Source organism: Phocoena sinus, chromosome 14, assembly GCF_008692025.1.
Source record: "Phocoena sinus isolate mPhoSin1 chromosome 14, mPhoSin1.pri, whole genome shotgun sequence".
Classification (NCBI taxonomy): domain Eukaryota; kingdom Metazoa; phylum Chordata; class Mammalia; order Artiodactyla; family Phocoenidae; genus Phocoena; species Phocoena sinus.
Window position 1 is genome coordinate 88,220,486 of NC_045776.1, and position 20,071 is coordinate 88,240,556.

At 53.7% G+C, this 20,071-nt stretch overlaps 1 protein-coding gene across 5 annotated transcripts in view; it reads left to right on the forward strand.

Moving 5' to 3' along the window:
- Window positions 1-20,071, forward strand: part of ADGRD1 (adhesion G protein-coupled receptor D1) — a 144,070-nt gene that overhangs the window by 49,079 nt on the left and 74,920 nt on the right. For all 5 annotated transcript variants that reach the window (XR_004345475.1, XM_032603319.1, XM_032603320.1 and 2 more), the window contains exon 14: window positions 4,067-4,199. Coding sequence is in view for 4 of the 5 variants with exons in the window: in XM_032603319.1 (XP_032459210.1) it covers window positions 4,067-4,199 (133 nt within the window). In the remaining variant the exon portion in view is untranslated. The remainder of the gene's footprint in view (window positions 1-4,066; window positions 4,200-20,071) is intronic.

Sequence of the window (20,071 nt, forward strand, 5' to 3'; positions counted from 1 at the left end):
TGTCTCCTTTGCCCCATTCCCTCCTTGCATCTAGAATGAGCTGGTTTTCCAACCCGAAAAGACCCCCAAGCCCTGGTATGATCGGCTCCAAAGTGACAGATAATCCAACCTCCAAGTGTTACTGCTCCCTAGAAAATAGGTTAAAAACAAAAAAATCAAACCTGGGTCAGATTTATGAAACCAAAGCAAAACTCTTAGTACAGCTGGAGGTACCAGAGAGATTAAATGAAGTGGTAAAAAAAAAAAAACAAAAAAAACCCCCCTCTTTTTATTATGAAAAATTTTGAACATCTGTAAAAACAGAGAGACGGTCATCACCGGGTTATGACCAGGACAATCCACAGCCGTTTGGGCTTCCTCTGTACACCCGGCCTCACCAGTTATTTGGAGGCAATCTCTGACATCATGTAGTTTCATCTGTAAATATTTAGTCTCTATTTTTAAAAGATAAAGACTCTTTAAAAACTACAGAGTAAACTCCCGCCGTTATCGCATCTCAAAAGTAAACAGTAATTTCTTAGTTCTTCTGGTGTCTCGTCGTTGTCGACTTGGGTGGGTCGTGTCGAAAGCGGTGGGCTCCTCCTGGCCCGGCGACCCCGGACCCCCAGCGGGGCCTCTCCGCAGGGCGAACCCAGCCAGGAGGCAGGGCCTCACTGGCTGCACGAGAAGTGAGTCACTGGAGAGCATCCGTGTAAACCCGTCCATATTGGGAAATCGCACTTTCCTGGATTAAAAATGCTCCTGAGGATGCAGTGTAGGCCGTCAGCCTTACCGTGATTTGGTGAGTCTGGTATCGATTCCTGCGCTCAAAGGCGGTGTTTCCCAGACTACATCTGGCTGAATCCACGTGTTCCCGGGGTGGAATCCAGGAATCCACTCTGGATTTGCATTCTGTCTGTTGAGAGAAGGTCCTCCATGTGTTTTCTATTTTTTCCAATATGTTCCACGTTGTCTGCCTGTGAGAAGATTCATTCATTCAACACGTGTTAATTGAAAACGTACCGCGTGTCAGGCACGGCTCTGGGAGCTGGGAGAGCAATGAACAGAATGGGTAAGAACGCGGCCCTCATGGAGCTTGCCTCCCAGTGGGAGAGGACAGCTGACAGCGGGAACTATTAGAAAACGTACACGGAGGGGGAGGAGGGGTGTGTGACAAATGATGCTGTCTTTTTAGAGTTTTATGCCCAGGGTTGTGATTTTATTGTTGGCTGATATTGGAGTCCTAATTTTTGCTAGAAAAGTGACTTCTAGCTTGCTTGCTGGAATTACGTACGTGATGAGTGCACGGAGTCCTGCGGAGGGAAGCGTGGGCTGTGAGGTCTTGGCAAGGGTGAGCGCAGAACATCTCAGCTCCCTGGAATCGCGGGCAGAGAGGTCGTCCACCTGGGAAGCCCCATCGTCTGCGAGCGAGCTGGCCTCTGTGTCACCGGGGACCACATCCTTCTGTCTTTGGGTCTGGTTTGGTCCCTGGTGACATCAAGCCAGTCTTAGGTTTCCACGGCAGGGGCTGAACCCCATGCATTTTCAGTGGGGGTGATAGCACCTCTGTGGGGTGAAGATTGGTTTTGGGGGCAAGGAGTCTGAGCTATTACAGTGGTTGTGACTCCGCAGAGTTGTATAGAGCATGTTTTATGTACGTAAGCAGATTTGCTGTATCTCTGTGGCACTAAAATCTCACGGGATGGGCGGGGTGTTGGTGGCTTAACGGCAGGGTGTTAGGACAAAAATGTCTCATAAGACTCTTGAGGGGGTGAGGAGGAAAACAGTGGTTGAGAAACACTGAAGTAACGTGCTGCTTTCTTTTCAGTGTCTTTTTTTTTTTTTTTTTAATGTGTGTGACTTATTCTGTGTGTGTCTTCTCGTTCTGGGCTTGCACCAGTGACACTTTCCCAGAGAAGAGCAATCAGACAGAAAATCAGCCATGTTCTCTGAGCTTCCAGCAGCCCCTCAAGATTCCAACCTCGGTGATATTCAGACACGAGGAATCCATGCCTCTGTTTCGCCACAGACCCGGGTCCTCGGTGACCTTCTGTTGCAAAGACCCTCTTGCAGGGTCTTTCCATGAAGGCAGGGCTGGGGTTTTAAATCTTTACAGCGATATTTTTTTAAACATCTCATATTGACAATTCCAGGAACAGTTCTGTGTGCTCCTGGGGACCTGCTCTTTTTTAGGGACACGTATAAGGACCCTGTGTGCGGAGCCGGTTGCGGTGTGCGAAGGGGGACGGTTGCAGGAGCTGCATGGGTCCCGCGGGCTCCAGTCCAGGTCAACAGCTTTGAGGCTAGTCAGTAGGCGCAGGTGGTTGAGGGAGGAGGAAGAAGATGGTGCCTCCAGCTCGCAGGGGTCGGCTCGACGTTACGAAGCTAGTCCTGTGGGCATAGACGCACACAGGGGGCAGAATCCCCGGTCGGGCTTTGGAGAGCGAATGGGAGACACGCAACGTCCAGATTGGGCAAGAGACCAGCAGGCGACTGGGCGGCCCGAGCGCGGGCCGGGTGACTCCACGCCGAAAGCATCCTGGTGTAGCTGTGTCTGAAATTCAGAGTCGGGCAGCAGACATCTGCTGATCTCCTGCCGCACGCCAGGCGGGGCGAGGGCTCGAGCAGACGCCGAGAACACGACATTCAGATCGCTGTGCGCTCTGCGAGTCATTCAGGCGCCGCATTCAAGCGGACACCTTAGATCTTGCACCCCAGCTTCCTTGCTGGCCTAGCCCCGGTCCTGGCCCTGAATATCGTCGCAGCCTCATAGCTCCACGAGACAGGTACTGTGTGTACCAGTCAGGATTCCTCTGCTGGGGTTGTAAGTGACAGAAACCCCAGTGTAAGCTGTATTTTTTAATTTTCTTTTTAATTTCTTTATTTTATTTTGTTTATTTATTGTTTCTGGCTGCGTTGGGTCTCTGTTGCTGCGCGCGGGCTTTCTCTAGTTGCGGCCAGCGGGGGCTACTCTTCGTTGCGGTGCGCGGGCTTCTCATTGCGGTGGCTTCTCTCGTTGCGGCGCACGGGCGCTGGGCGTGTGGGCTTCAGTAGTTGTGGCATGCGGGCTCAGTAGCTGTGGCTCGTGGGCTCTAGAGCGCAGGCTCAGTAGTTGCGGCGCACGGGCTTAGTTGCTCCGCGGCACGTGGGATCTTCCCGGACCTGGGCTCGAACCCGTGTCCCCTGCATTGGCAGGCGGATTCTTAACCGCTGCGCCACCAGGGAAGCCCCGTAAAGTGTTTCAAGCAAAAGAGGAGTCTGTTGGATCACATGAGCTGAAAGGCGCGCGGGCTGCTCGATCCAGCATCCAGTCGATGTCACTCAGCTCCATCTCTCAGCTCTTCCAGGGGGTGGATCCCCTTCCCAGTCAGTCTCTCTGCTTGTGATTGTAAGCCACTTCTGGGACCTCATGCTTCGGGGCTGACGTCTAGCAGAGAGAAGTGAGAATCTCTGACCCAGCATTTCCTTCTGAATCTTGTTACTTCTCCTCGGACCTTCTCGGACCATGTGCTCACGTCTGACCAGTCAGCATGGTCTGAGGAATGCAGTGCACTGATGCATTCAGGTCAGGATAGCAGGCTTTACTCTTAGTCAAGGATGGAGTTCCCTCCAAAGCACGTGGGCTGCAAGTGGGGAAGGGGTATCACCTGGAGGGAAGCTGGGGTGCCTTTATCAGGAGAAGGGTGAAGGGCTACTGGGTGACAAGACAACAGCTATCTATCACACACTACTACTTACCACACCGGTTTATAGTTAGGGCAAACAGAGTTCCAATAGGTAAGTCACTTGTCCAAGGTCAAGGAAATGGATGGCTGAGATTCAGGCTCATTGTTTTGACCTTTCTGTTCTTCCCCACATCCTGGGCCAACCCCCTTCTTCTACTAGAGTTGTAGACTCTGTGAGGTCAAGGGCTCCCTCTCACCTTTCGGTACCAGCATCAAGCCCTAAAGAGAGCAGCTCTTTGATAGAAATCAAAGCTCCATCCAAAAACGATTTCAAAAAGTCTCGGACTTAACATTAAATTTTAAACCCAAGGGTTGTTTTCTTTTTCTGTGTGTTTTGTGATGATTTTTCATTTCTTTCCAAGGATCGCTGAGGCAGCAAATTACAAGCACTGCTTGCTGTCTGTGAGCAGCTGTCTGATTTCCCTGGAGGTCTTCCCGACGCCGAAGCTCTCCCAGAGTTCCCCTCTCGTCACCGTCCATCTGTGGCACCATTTGGTGAGTTCGAGTGAATCTGTCCTCATTCCTGTTCTTTGATTTCGTTTTGCAGCGAGGAATATTCGTGTGTATGAGTGTATGAAGAATCTTAGATGGATTGGGGCTGGCCAGGATTAGCGTTTCCCTCTTCCTAGCATTCGTTTTCTTGGGATTGTTCGTGAACAGCGGTGGAAAATCCCCCCGATGGCACTGGGGTTGGACACACAGTACTGACTTTGGGTAAAAAGGCTTCTAAGAACAGATGTCACTTTCGTAGATGTGTGCGCCACGATCGTGGGTATTGCTGATTTACAATAAATGTCGTTTTTGGAGGAGGGGGATATACGGACTGATTCTCCCTTATCTTGATAATAGCCATTAGTAAGTTGGAGAGCTTGGTTCTCTCTGGGAAACAGTTTAGTGTTTTGAAGAGACTTTTTTTATGCTTTTGGTTTTGAGTGATGAGCTCTTTGTTTTGCCCCATTGTAACCGTAATTCTCTCTGCCTTCAGTTTATCTTTGTCAGTGATAAGAACGACAGGTGTATCGGGGACGCAGATGTGCACCTGTCCTTTAAAAAGTACACTTTTCCCTGTGTCAGGACCGTGTGCTGTGACACAGTGTTGATTCGACACTTGACGGTGTGATTTTTCAAGGAGTTTATTAAAAAATGCAATATATATGTATATAATTTAGTTTATTGAAGTGTAGCTGGTTTACAATGTTTTGTTAGTTTCTGCTGTGATTCAGCTATACATATAAAATAGATATAGATATAGATACACACACTCTTCTTCGTATTCTTTTCCATGATGGTTTATCATGGGCTACTGAACGCAGTTCCCTGTGTTCTATGGTAGGACCTTGTTTATCCATTCTATATGTACAATAATAAGAATTAAATATATGTTTGATTGCTTGAAGTCACACAAAGACGTTTCCCGCCAGGATTTTCCATTTTGTTCCGTTTTATACTGTTCCATCCCATTCCACCAACATTACCTGAAGCCCTACTATGTGCCAGCCTCCGGGTCCGTCCACCTGTGTTTTCGTCCCCTCCTCAGTGAGACGGCCATCGAGGGAAGCCAGTGAGTCAGGACACGGTCGCTCTCACTGCAGCTCCCGACTCACCCTGCCCCCCGACCCTCATTCCCCACGAAGGTCAGGCCCCTTCTTGGTTCCCTCGGAACCCAGCTCTGCCCAGCCGTCCACACTTTCTGGCCAGTGTTCGTCTGTATTTGTGCTCTCGCCGGCTGATGGCACCACCCGACAGCCGTTGCTCTGTTCTGTCTTTCATCCTGACGGTTTCGCCGGTTTCTCACGTCCCTCTCGTCATCATTCCCTCCTTCCTCAGGGAAGGACGTTTTCCTTCTCTTCCTCGGGAACCTTCCCTCCCTTCCTCCGCCCCCGCTGTCTGCCTGCTCCATCCCTCTCTCTCACGCCCTTTCCATCCACAGGCAAACTGTCCTGACCTGAGAATGCCCCTCTCACCCTACCTACCTCTCTCCCTCTCTTTTTGAAGATCACAAAACATTTTAAATTGTGGTAAAATACACATAACATAAAATTGACCTTCTGAACCGCTTTCCATCCTGCAGCTCAGCGACGGAAGTTAAATACTCACGTTGTTGTGCCTCCGTCACCACCCTCCATCTCCAGGACTCTCTTGATCTCGAAAAACTGAAACTCTGTCCCCATTAAACACGAGCTCCCGCTCCCGTCTTCAGCCCCGCCCCCCGCACCCCCCCTTCTCCCTTCTGTCTTTATGACTTTGGCTACTCTGGGAGCCTCGTGTAAATAGAGTCATAGAGGGTTTGTCCTTTTGTGTCTGGTTTGTTCCACTGAGCATCAAGCCCTCAAGGTCCATCCGTGTTGTAGCAAATGTCAGAAAGTCCTCCTTTTTTGTGTGTGTGGGGGGGGGGCAGTGCCATGCGGCATGTGGGATCTTAGTTCCCCGACTAGGGATTGAACCTGCGCACCCTGCAGAGGAAGCGCAGAGTCTCAACCACTGGACCGCCTGGGAAGTCCCAGAATGTCCTCCTTTTTAAGGCTGAATCATATTCTATGGTGTGGATGGACGACATACATTTTGTTTATCCAGGCATCCGTCAATGGGCACTTGGGTTGCTCCCACCTTTAGGCTATTGTGAATAATGCTGCCATGAATGTGGGTGTGCAAGCGTCTCTCCAAGACCCTGCTTTTGGTCCTTTTAGGTGTGTGCGTGCAGAAGTGGCATCGCTGGTTCCCAAGTTCCAGAGATCTTATGTGACGTCCACCTCCCTTCCCTTCTTCAAACTATTTAAAGTCGATTTTTACTATCTCCACTTTCCATACACATTTTCGAACTGCAAAAATGGTCTCACACGTCTCCAGAGACCCCTGCTCACCTGGGCTCCGTCAAGGCCCGTGCCCCGCCGCAGCCCCTGACGCCCCAGCCCCGGGCTTGCAGTCCACGCCCTGCAGGTGCCGCCCTTTCCCTGGTATCAGCTCCACCTCTGCTGCACCACCTGCTGTAACTCCCTAACACAGGTGTTCCTTCAGTCCCTCTGCATGAACGTTTACTTCTCTGAATTCATGGGGATGCCGTGATTTCAGCCATCACCTCCGGGCAGATGTTCCCGATGACACAAAACCCACCTCTTCCCTCGGCCTCGCTCCTGTTTCCGGGCAGGTTTCTCGGCTCCATGTGTGCAGGTGGGCACGTTACCCCCGAGCCCGCACGTCCTCTGTGTCTGTCCTCTGTCACCACATCGCCTTCTCTCCGCTCTGAGCCTGGCACCCTGGTGCCCTCCTGGGTCCTGGTCCCTGCGCAGGACCAGCTGTGACCCTATTTTCAGAGCATCCCTCGCACCTGCTCTGCCCCGCCATCCCTTCCCTGGTTCTGCTTGAGCTAGAAGCTTCCTGATTGTTCTCCCTGCTTCATTCTCCCCGAGTTCCAGGCTTATCTTCCAGAAACACATGCCAGATGGCCTTACTCACCTATTTAAAATCTTTCGGTGACTAAGGTTTCCCTGAAGACACATTTCAACTCCAGGCCTCACGGTCGGTCTCTAGCAGACCTTTCCAGTCTGACTTTCTGCTTGAATGTCTGTCTGGAGGAATGGAAACGCTCGCTCTCCCCTGAAGTCCAGGCCTGGTGGGCCTCCACCCTTGCATGTGCCCCTGCCTTTGTCTGGAAGGCCTTCTTTCCACGTCTCTGAGGTCAGTCCCACCTCCTCCATGAAGCCCTCTCTGATGTCCCCAGGGAAGGGCCACGTTTCCCTCCGGGCCGTCTTTGCACTGCATCAGTGCCACCTCCGAGGACCGTATGTTATTATTTATGCAAATCGATCATCTCTTAAGCCAGCCTGTGCGTTTCTGGAGGAGCTGCCCTGGACCCTGTTTGGAATCACTGGTTCCTTCCTCACGATGCCCGGCATTGAGCGTTGGCTCACAGCAGCGGCTCAGTAAATGGCTGTTGAGGAAATGCTGAGCTCGGAGTCAACAGCACCGTAGAGTGGCCTCGTCAGGAGCCGTGTTGTTCCTTGTGTGTGTTTGTGTGGCTCCTCTTTCATGGAGAGATGCTCGTCCCCGGGCAGAGGCTCTTCCCTTGCTGCCACGGTGCGGACGCAGCTAACTCGGCAGGAGTGAGCTCGGCGGGCTCAGCCTGTGTTGGAAATCTGATCCTGGCGTGAAGCAGCGGCATTTTTAGTGCTTCCAGTGTTGGGGGGTCTTATAACGTGGCATCGAGATATGCAAGTCTGTAACCCAAGTGTGTAAAAGCAGAGAAGCCTTGCTCTGAACGACTCTGGAAGCGATGTGTGTTTGAGGCTGAAGTGGCCCTAGGGAAGGGGGCTGTGGGTCACGGTGGTCGCTGGGGACCAGGCTGTGCTGGGGCTGTGGGTTGTGCTGGGGAGTGGGGGGCTCGGGACCAGGGCCTGCAGCTGAGGCGCGAGGCTGAGCGGGCAGGGGAGGGAGGGGCGCGTGGCCTGAATGCAGGACTTCCCGGCGTCCAGACCCTCAGTGAGTTCACGGGGCGGGGATGTGTCCGTGTGTGCACACACACACACCCAGGACACGCATAGACCCGGCACACACACAGACACACACACACACACCCAGGACACGCATAGACCCACCACACACACAGACACACACACACCCAGGACACGCATAGACCCACCACACACACACACTCAGGACATGCGCTGACACACAAATACATGCACACATGCAGACCTAGCACACACACAGAGACACACACACCCAGGACACGCAAAACCCGGAACACACACAGACACACTCAGGACATGCGCTGACACACAAATACACGCACACATGCAGACCTAGCACACACACAGACACACACACACCCAGGACACGCATAGACCCGGCACACACACACACACACACACACACACACTCAGGACATACGCTGAAACAGAAATACACGTACATGCAGACCTAGCACACACACAGACACACACACACCCAGGACACGCATAGACCCGGCACACACACACACACACACTCAGGACATGCGCTGACACACAAATACACGCACACATGCAGACCTAGCACACACACAGACATACGCACACCCAGGACACGCATAGACCCACCACACACACACAGACACACAGACACACACACACCCAGGACACGCATAGACCCGGCACACACACACAGACACTCAGGACATGCGCTGACACACAAATACACGTACATGCAGACCTAGCACACACACAGACACACACACACCCAGGACACGCATAGACCCACCACACACACAGACACACTCAGGACATGCGCTGACACACAAATACACGTACATGCAGACCTAGCACACACACAGACACACACACACCCAGGACACGCATAGACCCACCACACACACAGACACACAGACACACACACACCCAGGACACGCATAGACCCGGCACACACACACAGACACACTCAGGACATACGCTGACACACAAATACACGCACACATGCAGACCTAGCACACACACAGACACACACACACCCAGGACACGCATAGACCCACCAAACACACAGACACACAGACACACACACACCCAGGACACGCATAGACCCGGCACACACACACAGACACACTGAGGACATACGCTGACACACAAATACACGTACATGCAGACCTAGCACACACACAGACACACACACACCCTGGACACGCATAGACCCACCACACACACAGACACACTCAGGACATGCGCTGACACACAAATACACGCACACATGCAGACCTAGCACACACACAGACACACACACACCCAGGACACGCATAGACCCACCACACACACAGACACACTCAGGACATGCGCTGACACACAAATACACGCACACATGCAGACCTAGCACACACACAGAAACACACACACCCAGGACACGCATAGACCCACCACACACACAGACACACACACACCCAGGACACGCATAGACCCACCACACACACAGACACACACTCAGGACATACGCTGACACACAAATACACGCACACATGCAGACCTAGCACACACACAGACACACACACACCCAGGACACGCATAGACCCACCACACATACAGACACACACACACACACCCAGGACACGCATAGACCCGGCACACACACACACACTCAGGACATACGCTGACACACAAATACACGCACACATGCAGACCTAGCACACACACAGACACACACACACCCAGGACACGCATAGACCCGGCACACACACACAGACACACAGACACACACACACCCAGGACACGCATAGACCCGGCACACACACACAGACACACACACCCAGGACACTCATAGACCCGGCACACACACACACACACACACTCAGGACATACGCTGACACACAAATACACGCACACATGCAGACCTAGCACACACACAGACACACACACACCCAGGACACGCATAGACCCACCACACACACAGACACACACACACACACACACACACAGACACACACACACACCCAGGACACGCATAGACCCGGCACACACACACACACACACTCAGGACATGCGCTGACACACAAATACACGCACACATGCAGACCTAGCACACACACAGACACACGCACACCCAGGACACGCATAGACCCGGCACACACACACAGACACACAGACACACACACACCCAGGACACCCATAGACCCACCACACACACAGACACACTCAGGACATGCGCTGACACACAAATACACGCACACATGCAGACCTAGCACACACACAGACACACGCACACCCAGGACACGCATAGACCCGGCACACACACAGACACCCAGGACACGCATAGACCCACCACACACACAGACACACAGACACACACACCCAGGACACGCATAGACCCGGCACACACACACAGACACACTCAGGACATACGCTGAAACACAAATACACGGACATGCAGACCTAGCACACACACAGACACACACACCCAGGACACGCATAGACCCGACACACACACACACACACACCCACCCTCCTTGTTAGATCAGGCTGGTGTGAACCTGGAGTTTGAAGAGCGGGGCTGATTTTGTTTTGTTTATCAGGGTTCCCTCCCTCCCTCTCCCTCCCTCCCTCCCAGCCCCTTTCTGAGTAGGGCCGTCTCCAGGGCCCCCTACCTTCAGGACCTCACCACCAGCCAATGTCTTTTGGGATGTTCTGCCATAAAGATCCTTACATTAAAAAAAATGTTCTCAGTATTTTCTTAGGAAACCAACTCGAGCCGGTTACTGGTACAATGAAATAAACAAGACAGAGCCCACTGCCCTGATCTCCAGGGGCTTTGCTTTGAGCCCCCGGCGCTCGGTGCTGTCTGGGTGGGACCCGGCTGACAGACGGTGGCGGCCTGTGTAGCCGGGCCTTCTGCTCCACATCGTCTCCGGAATCTCTGTGTCGGGCACGCCTGGGGCCCAGCGTGTGTGTCCTCAGAGCCTGTGTTCAAACCCATCACAGTGTTTTGCTTCGTTTATGTCCCTTGCTTCCCAAACCACCAGACTGTCCGGATTCTGACCCTGTCCTTTGGCCGCCCCCAGTCGTGCTGGTTTGCAGGTGGTCTCTGCTGCTCTGCCGAGTGTCCCGGCCGGTGTGGGGCGCCTGCTGGGCTGCAGCCTTTCCCAGCTCAGGGCCCTTGGCCGGGCAGCTGGCACGAACCTGTGTCCCCTGCGTTGGCAGGCGGACTCTCAACCACTGCGCCACCAGGGAAGCCCCGAGGCTTTTTTTATATCTTTCCTTCCCCAAAGCTGGCTCTCACGATTCTCAGTATTTTTACTTATTAGTAAAATAAAATATATCACACATACAGAGTAGTTCAGGATTGCTAACCCACACCCCCGTGGGAAACAGGTGTACTAGCCAGAGGGCAGTATTTGTTCACGTTCTCTCTGCCATTGGCTTACACTATACAGTGGAAATTCTGTTTCACAAAGTTACCCAGGTTGGTTCCTTTCTTCTCCCTTCCCTTCAGAGTGGGTTAATGATTCGTGATACAGTTAGATTCATCTGTGGTTGTGTGTATTCAGTGATGGATGGGCCCCATTCCGGTCAATTTTAGTTTTGATTTATTTGGGGTGGGGGTATATGAAATGTAACCACAGTCCTAAGGGTCCGATCTACACAAGCAGGTGCACTCGGAGGCATGGCACCCCATGTCCTGCTCCATCCTCTGTTCTTTGCCCATCCCCAGCCATGCCCTCTAGGTAAGCAGTTCTCTTAGTTTCTGGTTTATCCTGTGTTTCGTTTGCATTGAACAAATAGGTGTATGTACATTTTCTTATATCTCCTTTCTTCCATGAAGGGTAGAGTGCTATAAAAACCCTTTTGTGGGCTTCCCTGGTGGCGCAGTGGTTGAGAGTCCGCCTGCCGATGCAGGGGATGCGGGTTCATGCCCCGGTCTGGGAAGATCCCACGTGCCGCGGAGCGGCTGGGCCCGTGAGCCGTGGCCGCTGAGCCTGCGCGTCCGGAACCTGTGCTCCGCAATGGGAGAGGCCACAGCGGTGAGAGGCCCGCGTACCGCAAAAAAACCCAAAAAAACTCCACCCTTTTGAACTTTGCAGTTGTTCACTCCACAGTCTACCCTGGAAATCACTCTAAAGCAGTTCACAGAGATCGTCCACATCCTTTCTTTTTTTTTACAGCTGCCTAGCACTCTGCTGTGTGGATTTATTCAACCGTCCTGTGGTTGTCAACTCCCCTCCTGCATGTGGGCACTTGAGTTGGTTCCAGTATCTTGCCAGCAATTTGTTGGAGTGAATGACATTGTTTGCCTGTATTTTCCCGTTGTGAGAGGTATAGCCTCTCTTCTATGCTCTTGGAAAAGTGTGTGTCTACTTGCAAATGGACCCCTCTCCCCAGGCTGCTCTCTCGCGCCTCTGCTTTGGCCTCTAGCGGTTCAGGGAGCAATGGAGTGACAAATAGCAGAGAGAACAGGACGAGCTCCGTCTCTGCACATGAGGTCACTGTGCGAATGGGTGCTGCCAGCCAGATTCCTTCCCCTCTGCTGCTCTTGTGAGCTGTGTGTGTGTGTTTAATTCATTTCTGAAGACGCAGCATTATGAGCTGTCAACCACAGACAATAATAATCGTCCAGATGACCCAGAAGAATAGCAGTACGTGGGGAGAAGCATTCCCGGAACTCGCTGCCCCCGAGTGACAGTGCGTTCTTGGGCCCCAGCACAGGGGCCCCGGGAAGGCGCGGGCAGGAAGCAGGTGCAGACGCCCCCTCCTGAGCTGTGCTGTGTGACCTGGGTCACGGCTGGAGGGAGGCGCGGGATGGCTTCGAGTGCCGCTGAAAGCCACCGGGCTTCGGGGGTGGCTGGAAAGCAGCGGCAGATGAAACGGAGCGTTGCTACGCTTTTTGAAAACGCAGTTCTTTCTTCTTTAACAGCACCACCCTTCCAGCTCCAGCAGCGAAGGAGAGATGTTTGGATGAGCATCCCTTTGTTCTGGAAGGCTCTGGGCAGGGGCTCCCCGGGGCACTGTCTTTCACTGGTCCTTGACACCTTCTTGTTACTGGAGTAGTTCAGAAGATGGTGTGGGCTAGGGGCGGGGAGTGGTGGGAGTGGGGCGGGGGCGGCAGGGGGGTCAGTCCTTCGCAAATCCTTCTCCCTTTCCTGCTGTAGCTTGAATTCCGGCTTGGGCTGGCCTCGAGGCAGCTGCTGGACGTTTTGTAGAAGTTTACATTTTTTCCTTGTCCGAAGTCAGGAAGGTGCCAGTTTGGAAACCAGAGAAAAAGAAAGGGTGGATTAGAATGCAATCTCCGTTCTAATGGTGGGTTACTGTAGTTATTTTTAAAAAAGAAAGTCTTTGAGTGAAGGCTTGTCGTCCTGAGGAGAGGCGGAGAGGAAATTTTATCAAACCAACCGAGGACAGTAATTGCGGCTTGTCTCAGCCGAGCGTTCTCTAGGGTTTTGGGGGTTTTTCTTCTGAAGGTTGCTTTTGCATTTCTGAGGACGTTTTTGAAGGCGTGCTCTTTTGAGTTAAAATGATTTGTGCGATGGGAAACTATTTTTGCGGAAGCCCGTGCCGGTGGGCAGGGGCGGGGCGAGAGGGGCTCAGAGGACACGTGGGGACGGTCCCGTCATCGTCGAGGGGTGCGTGGCTCGGAGCTGCTGCACTTCAGCCCGGCAGCGGGGCCCCGGCTGACGTGGCGTCTTTTCCTGGCACAGAGCGGGGACTCCCTGGGGTTTCTGAGGGACAGTGGCCGCACGCCGGTCCCCAGGCCCGTCCTGGGGATCCTAGGGGGGACGCTTGGTTAAACCCAAGCATGAGGGTGGCCCACCAGAGGTGCTGGGCTTGCGTTTCTGGGACACCACATGGTCATGTCATCGGTCCATTTCCGAGGACATCGGGTCCCATCAGTTAGTCCAGACGGTCAGGCTGCAGAGGGCGAGCTGGATGTGGACTTTCGTGAGCCCAGCCTGTCCTCTGACCCTGGGCACCGTGAGACGACAGAGGGGGCCATGCTGAGGGGCCCGGGGTGGATGGGGGGACCCGTCTGGGGCCCAGTCTCACCCTGGGGCCTGTCCCTGTCCCCCCACTCTCCAAGCTTTGCTGAGCTTTGCCTTCCTAGCCGGACAGATTTCTTCTCCCAAAAAGCCTGTTTAATGTCTCGGGGGCACCTTGGTCCCTGAGTCAGCACACGCGTTTCATCGGCCAAGGTGTTTGAGTAGAGAACCGTCGGGGTGGACTCCAGGTGGCTCCTGAGTGAGCCCGAGCCTCTGGCCTTAACGTCCCCACTGGACAGAACAGCGGCTCAGACACATGCAGGCACTTGGCCTTTGAAGTTTCTTTTCCTTTGGGCGCTTGACCTCCTGACTGAGATGCTACCGGCTTCCTCTGCGCGGCGTTACCTTGAGATTCATCTCGGGCAGGGCTTCTTACCTGCAGCACTATTTGTGTGCTTGTTGACCATCCTGCTGTACCTTTTCGTGTGTACTCTTCGCGTCTTTTGCCTACATTTGTATTGGGATGTCTGCTTTCTTTTTCTCACGGATTTTTTTAGGGGTTCTTTATATAGTTTGGGTATGAGCCACTTGTTGGATATATGCATTGCAAATATCCTTTCCGATGGGGTCCTGCCTTTTTACTCTTGGGCTGCCTCCTGGAGTTTTAGGTTTCAACGTGGTCGACTTCATCAAGCTGTCCTTTTATGCTTCGGGCTTTTGTGTCCCGGTCCAGGAATGTTGCCCCACCCAAGCCCATGAAGATAGTCCCACTAGCTCCCTGAAAGCTTTATTGTTTTCTCCCTCACCTTTGGATCTAGCCCTTCTATAATTGTTTCTGTGTGTGCTATGAAGGGGAGGTCAGGATTTATTTATTTTTCCCAGGTGAATAGCTAATTTACCTCGCTCTGTTTGTAGAAAAGATAACATCCCCTCCCCCTCCCTTTACACTGCAGTGTCACTTTTGTCATAAATCAGTTCACTGTTTACGTGCGATCCTGTTTCTGGACTCTGCTCCTATCTGTTTATTCTGGTGCCAATTCCTGGCTCTCCAAACTGCTGCAGATCTCTAATAGGTCCTGAGAGGGGCTCAGACGCCCCCCAGCTTGGTTCTCCCAGGCTGCCTTGGCTACTTTGGGTGAGATACACATTTTAACGTTTGATACACATTGACACACACCTTTGATACACATAATGCCCTTCCGAAAGCTTGTAAGAGTTTACATTTTCCCCAAGCGGCCCCGATTTCCCCACATCATTGCAGACTCTGGTGGCATCTGGTTGTGATTGTTGTGTTTTTATTTGCATTTCTTTGATTATGAGTGAGCCTAGACACTTTTTCCTATTGAATTGGCCATTTGCATTTTTATTGCTTCTATCCTTTGACTTCTAAGGGCCATGTGCCTATCACAGCATTAACTCATTGTCTGTTATGTTTCATTTTGACTGTTTTGGTCATGGGCAAGTTAAATGTTTTTATATTATCCAGTGTAGCCACCTTTTCTCCAGAAGGCGGCTGTGTTAGCTTCCTATCGCTGTTGTAACAAATCACCACAAACGGGAGGGTTTAAAACGACACAGCTTTATCATCTTAATGCTCTGGAGGTCACGTCTCCAGCCTCCGTCTCCTTAGGCAGGAGTCAAGGTGCCAGCGGTTCTGCATTCCTTCTGGAGGCTCCAAGGAGCTCTGTGTCCTTGCATCTTCCAAAGACCCTGCCACCCCTTGGCTTATCTCTCCCTCTGCCTGCACTGCCTCTTCAAACCTCTCTCTTTGACCTCTGCTTCTGAGGTCACCTCTCCTCTGCCTCTGCCCCTCCTGCCTCCCTCTCACAAGGACTCTGGTTGATCACACTGGGTCCTTGCGGAACAGCCAGGATAATCTCCCCATCTCGGGAGCTTTAACTTAACCCCACCTGCAAAGCCCCTTTCCCTCGTAAAGTAACACTCACAGGTTCTGGGGATTGGGATGGGATCTCTCTGGGCGAGGGGGTGTCGTTTTGTCTACCGCAGAGGGTAGCGTAGGAGTCTATAGGAAGCCCCTTCCAGGTCAGTAGGGCTACTGAAACCCTCGGGGAGGGTGGCCAGGTTTCTGAGTGTGACAACCACCACTGCGGGGTGGCAGATTTCTCCTCTAAGGCGTGAGATTTCTGTGCCCAGACCTTTCACTCTGACTGATGTGATGGAACACGGAGGCAGATACGTGGTCGCTGCGCCCCATCGCCCCTCCACAGAGGAGCCTGCTCAGCTGTGTGTCAGGGCCGGCGTGGAGGACGTCAGCCTGAATCCTGGAAACAGTGGTCTTTCCGCTTCCAGGGGACAGCGAAAGTGCTCTCCACCGCTTTTATGGCCAAACATGGATGCCGGATAATTCAGTGCGTAGCAAATACCGTGTTTCCCAAGTACACTGAAAAGAAACAGGAGACCAGTGATCTAATACTCGTGTAAAAGCCCATCACTTAACTAGCCAGTTTGCCAAACACAGAGCACCTCTTGTGTGCAAGGGAAGCCTGTCCAGCCGCCAGTGTGGTCCTGGGCGTGACTGTGGGTACCGGGGGCCTCTCATCACTCAGCGTGTCTTAACCACACAGCATCCTTCCACGGGGCGTTCCAGGTACACCCGGGCAGAGGAGATACCGCTTCTCACTCTGTGTTTTTGAAATCGCCACACGGACACCGTGGGAATGAGGCTCGGGCAAAGCCTTGGTCCCATTGTCTGTAGCTCCAGTTAAACGCAGACGGAGAGGGCCTCGGGCTGCCCAGACGGCCTGCTTGAACTCCCCACCTTAGTTTACGGCTGCTCCTTGGAGATCACTGCTGAGGTTCAGTGTCTCGGGCTGGTTTGTGTCTTTCCAGCCCTCTCTCCTGGGCCGGCCCACGTCCCTTCCTGAAGGGAAGGCTGAGGACTCTGAGAGCGGAACCAGCTCTGGTGGGGGAGGCGAGAGGGCAGCTGATGGCCCGGCTCAGCTGAGACTCTGGGCCGTCCTCCTGTTCCCTCCCTTCAGGCCTGGCTGACTTCCTTCCAGGATCTGAGTCTGTGGGTCCTGGTGGATTTTGTGGGATTGATGGAAACTCCGGGACTTAGCTGGACTGTACCTACCTTTTGACCCATTATTGGGATGACTAGGTCCACACCTCGAGACACCATATGGTCACCTCACACACCTGTGCTTTTTCACTTAACCACCCCACCCCGTCCCCGCCCGTGACGCCAGCTTCCATGCTGCCGGTGTGCAGATTCATTCCCGTGCGTATCTTTTCCAAAAGGTTGGGTCTTAGCACACACTAGCCCTCCACCCTTAATTCAGTCCCTGTCTTAAATGAGGTCATTGGTTTCAGGGGACCCATTTCCTTTCTCTGCCGTTGGCCTTTACTGGGCCACCCAGGTCCACCACACAGAGCTCCGAGACTCCGCAGCTTGTGATGGGGCACACGGGTGCCAGCCACCTGTCTCCCCAGAGGCCTCGGGCTCCTTAGGCAAGATGACCGACCTTCCCTCCGGGGACCAGCTCCGCGTGCCAAGCACTGGGTGGCTTTTGCTGCAGCTCAAAAACCCCCCAAGATGCCGTCGGCCACACCTCCCAAATCTGGGGTGTCTACCTGCTGTTCAAGTGACCCCTCTGTGAATTGCCACCTGGGCAGCATGCCTTTGAAATGACCCCAGGCTGGCCTCCTTCCTCATGCAGATTCCTACCCGCCCCTTTGTCTTTTGGCTGCGCTGTGGCATGCGGGCGCTTAGCTCCCCGACCGGGGATCGAACCCGCACCCCCTGCATTGGGAGCGCGGAGTCTTAACCCACTGGACCGCCAGGGGAGTCCCATGATTCCGACCCCTTTGACCCTCAGAGAGAAGAGGTGATGTTTCCATGCAGACGCGGCCCTTAGCCCTGCAGACACAAGCCACGAGAGCTTTCCCCAAGGAGTCAGCACAAGCTCGCAGCCTCTCGCCCGAAGGGTGCATATCAGCCCCAGCCTTACCCCTGCCACCGGGCTGCTTCTCCCATACTAGCTGGAGCAGCCCTTCTGCCTGGGGTCCCGGTGGAGCTCACGAGCTGCCTCTCTTCAAAGACAATCTCGCAAATCCACCCTTTATTGTTCAGCTTGTAGCTCCTCTTAGACCCTCCCCGCGGACGAGTCACCTAATGGATTCTGACACTGAAAATTCAGCTCTGTGGTAGGTTTCACAACTCAGTTTGGTTTCCTGAAAATATATGCGTTGTGTCGGTTGAAGCCTCCAGTCATCATTCTGTGACCTTTGTGATGAAGAGTGGCAGCGGGCAGCTTATTAGGGGCGCGTGGGAGGTCCGACCGCGCATCTGCCGGTGCCCCTGGAGGGTGGCAGCCAGCAGAGTGGTGACCCTGCAGCTCCAGTCACAGCTTGTCGGGTTTCCACTAGCGAGCTCCCTCCTTCGTCCCCCTGTCCCGAGAGGGTTCTGTTTATCGGAGAAACGCTGAGACTGTCCCAGCGGCCACTCCGTTAGTCTGGTTCCTCTTCTCCCCCGTGAAATAAAACTGTCATTAACACCCGTTCCCGAAGCTCTTGATGATTCTGTGGTTTGCGCAGAGCTGCCTGCATTTTCCACTCTCGGCCACGCAGCAGCCGAGCGGGCGATGCCAAGTTTTCTGTTTTGTGCGAGCGGGCTGTTGGGTGGGGCCCCTGTGAGCCCGTCCAGATGGGGCTGGGCTGTGGTTTTGAGCAGCGCCGAGGCAGGGGTTGGGGGGCAGGGTGGCGGGGAGGAGTCTGAGGAGGCAGAGGTCTCCCAAGCTGGCCATGGCCTGGGCTGCTTTCATCCTGGTGGGGAGTCCTGCAAACGGTGATGCAGACCTTCATTCATTCATTCAACCGGCAGACATCGATTCAGCCCCACGTGTGTGCTCTGCACCGTTGTGGACTCTGGGAACGCCGATGAGCAGGACAGACTCGTCCGCACGTGGCGTTCTCTCCCCCGCTGGGAGGGTGGGCGTGCAGTATTGGTTTATCGATCCCTTCTCCTCTGAGGTCAGCCCGGATGCGTGGACTTGTTATTTGCGGCTGGGCTAGGCTGGGAGAGTGTGTGCGTCGATGAGGCCGTCTACACAGGCACCTCTCTGATGGGAAAGTGAGCGTTCACCCCTCTTGTCTAGCCAGCGGGAGTTGAGGTGATGGAGGCTTGGGATGCCTCTCTGCCTGCCGGAGGGAGGGCAGCCTGTGGGGTGTGGGTGACCGCGGGAGGGGGAAGGGGCGTGGTCCTAGCCAGGAGCTGGCCCAGCCGCCTGGTGCCCCGTGACTGCTTCCACGGCCGCTGCATCTGCTGGGGGCGGGAACGGCTGAGTCATGCTGGGGCCTCGGTGAGGCGGGTGAGGACTGGGGACACACACGGTGTCACGTGATGCTGAAGGAGATTCTGGGCACGTTGATGACCTGGGGCATTAGCGGCGGAGCACTTGCCTCGTGCGCTTGGCAGGACAGAGCCTGCCCTCTGCTGCCCCCTGCTGGCCCCGATGACACCCAGCAGGAGAACACACGACCAGCCTGCTGGCTGGGTTCCCAGCTCACGTCCCCAATCCTTCCTGCCCCGTCTGCACTCACCGTCCTTGCCCAAGACTGTCATCGCCCCTCTGAGCCACCGTGATGGTCTCTCACCTGCGCTGCCGCTGCCAGGCTTGCCCCGCTACACACAGCGTCCAGGGGAATACAGTCAGCCCTCCGCACCCACGGGTTCCACCGATCTCAGATCAAAAACATTAGAAAAACGAATTCCAGAAAGTTCCCAAAGGCAAAACCTGAGTTTGTTGCGTGCTGGCAACAGTTTGCACAGCACTTACGTTGAATTTACAATTACATAGCGTTTATATTGTATTAGGTATTATAAGTAATCCAGACACGATTTGAGGTATATGGGAGCGTGTGCGTAGCTTACATGCAAATACCACACCATTTTGTGTAAGTGCCTTGAGCGTCTTCGGATTTT